General features: G+C 46.8%; 1 protein-coding gene across 1 annotated transcript; it reads right to left on the minus strand.

The window, feature by feature from the left end:
- Positions 1-256: 256 nt before the first annotated feature.
- T265_08225 (hypothetical protein) lies at positions 257-945 on the minus strand (the record flags this gene model as incomplete). Its single annotated transcript, XM_009173968.1, has 2 exons — positions 257-725; positions 764-945. 2 exons carry the CDS (start codon positions 943-945, stop codon positions 257-259), a joined length of 651 nt encoding a protein of 216 aa, XP_009172232.1.
- Positions 946-1,538: the final 593 nt, after the last annotated feature.

The following is a 1,538-nucleotide window of genomic DNA, read 5'->3' on the forward strand; positions in this document are numbered from 1 at the left end:
TTCATAAGAAATGGTTGAATAAGAAAGTGTAATGAGGTCAGTGGAATATATACAGAGGAGGGGTACATTGTCAGGTTGCCCTACTCGGTAAAGGAAGAGAGGGCTCCTGGAGATAAGTCACGGTAAAGAAATTCCATAAGATCTTCGAAGTCTTCCGAGGAATTAGATGACGGAGAAACAGATGGAGTCGGGATAGTTTCGTCCTGCAGACAGTCCAACAGCTCGTCGTATAGATTACCTGGATGAACCCATGAGACTAGATCACAGGTGGGTCGAGGTTCAACAGGTGCTTCGGCTTCGTTCGCCACTTCTTCGGTAGATACCTCAACAACCTGTCCATCGAACAGAAGCGGTGAGGGCGGAAGTTCGAAACGTTCAGCAAGATCAGATTCCGGGAGTTGCAAGGTGCCAGTGTGGCGCAAAGGATGAGGAGTTTCAAAATCCAGAGAGCCACCCCCTTCTGCCGAGGGAGGAGTTCTGCAGACTCTAACGGCTCGATCTGGAAACCCCTACGTTTCTCAACCGCACTGACCATTCCTCGCATTTTCTGTTTAAGCGCCAGGAACTTTTGTTCTTGCTCTATGAACTTACGCCGGAGGAATAGGTTTGATGCCTTCAGTTGTTCGTTTTCTCTTTGAAGTGCGATCAGGTCATGTTCCATCGTCTCCATCAAATCCCGTTTTTTGTCCCTTGCCTTTTGTGCTGCCTCACGGTTTAGAATTTTTCTAACAGGGTATCAGAATAAGTAACATGCACAACAAACCTTCTGATAATTTTTTGCTCCTCAGTGAGGTAGTCTAGTCGAGCCCTTTTTCTGGGAGAGCAGCTCTCCAGTTGGTCGCAGCGGGCAATGGGTCGTCTGCCAAGCGCGAACTTGGATATGGGATAAACGACTCTCGTCTTATCGGAGTCAACCATGAGCTGGACAAACGTAGGGAACGGCATCGATGTTGCCCGCGACGGCTGTCAGAAAATGGACTGGCCGATCTAGCATGTTGATCCATTCAAACAACTACATCAGTTTCTACTTGTGTGCGTTCTCGTGAGAAACAAAGCGGCTCGTAAAGTGTACATATCGTATCTGCATAAATCTATGCAGCTAACTTCGACTAAAATAATCGAATTTCCAGAGTGACAGTTCTGCCAGGTAACTGCAGATCAAACTGGAATGCCCGCTGAGGAAGTTGAAGGTGGAGATTCGCATTTCGCTGCTACATGGATAGGAGCTACGGAGGACTGACATCTGCGACCAACTTCAAATGAACGACAAACCGCTAAGGAAGATATGCCAGATGGCTAGTAGTGTATCGGGAAAATCTTCTGAGCACCTTTGCTCACCAAATTTTGTCTGGTACCAGCACACCACACTTTTTCCCTAACACTGGGGACCGTGGATGAATTTTTATAAGTTATTACCTAAGAGTCTCCGGTGATAAAGCACATCAGTCAAAATTAACCTGATTTGTATGCGGAGCATTCAAAAATCTCTCTCGGCTATGGTCGCTCCGGGATACAATCCCCAGGCAGTTATAATTTTC

This window comes from Opisthorchis viverrini (genome assembly GCF_000715545.1).
Source record: "Opisthorchis viverrini unplaced genomic scaffold opera_v5_207, whole genome shotgun sequence".
Lineage (NCBI taxonomy): Eukaryota > Metazoa > Platyhelminthes > Trematoda > Opisthorchiida > Opisthorchiidae > Opisthorchis > Opisthorchis viverrini.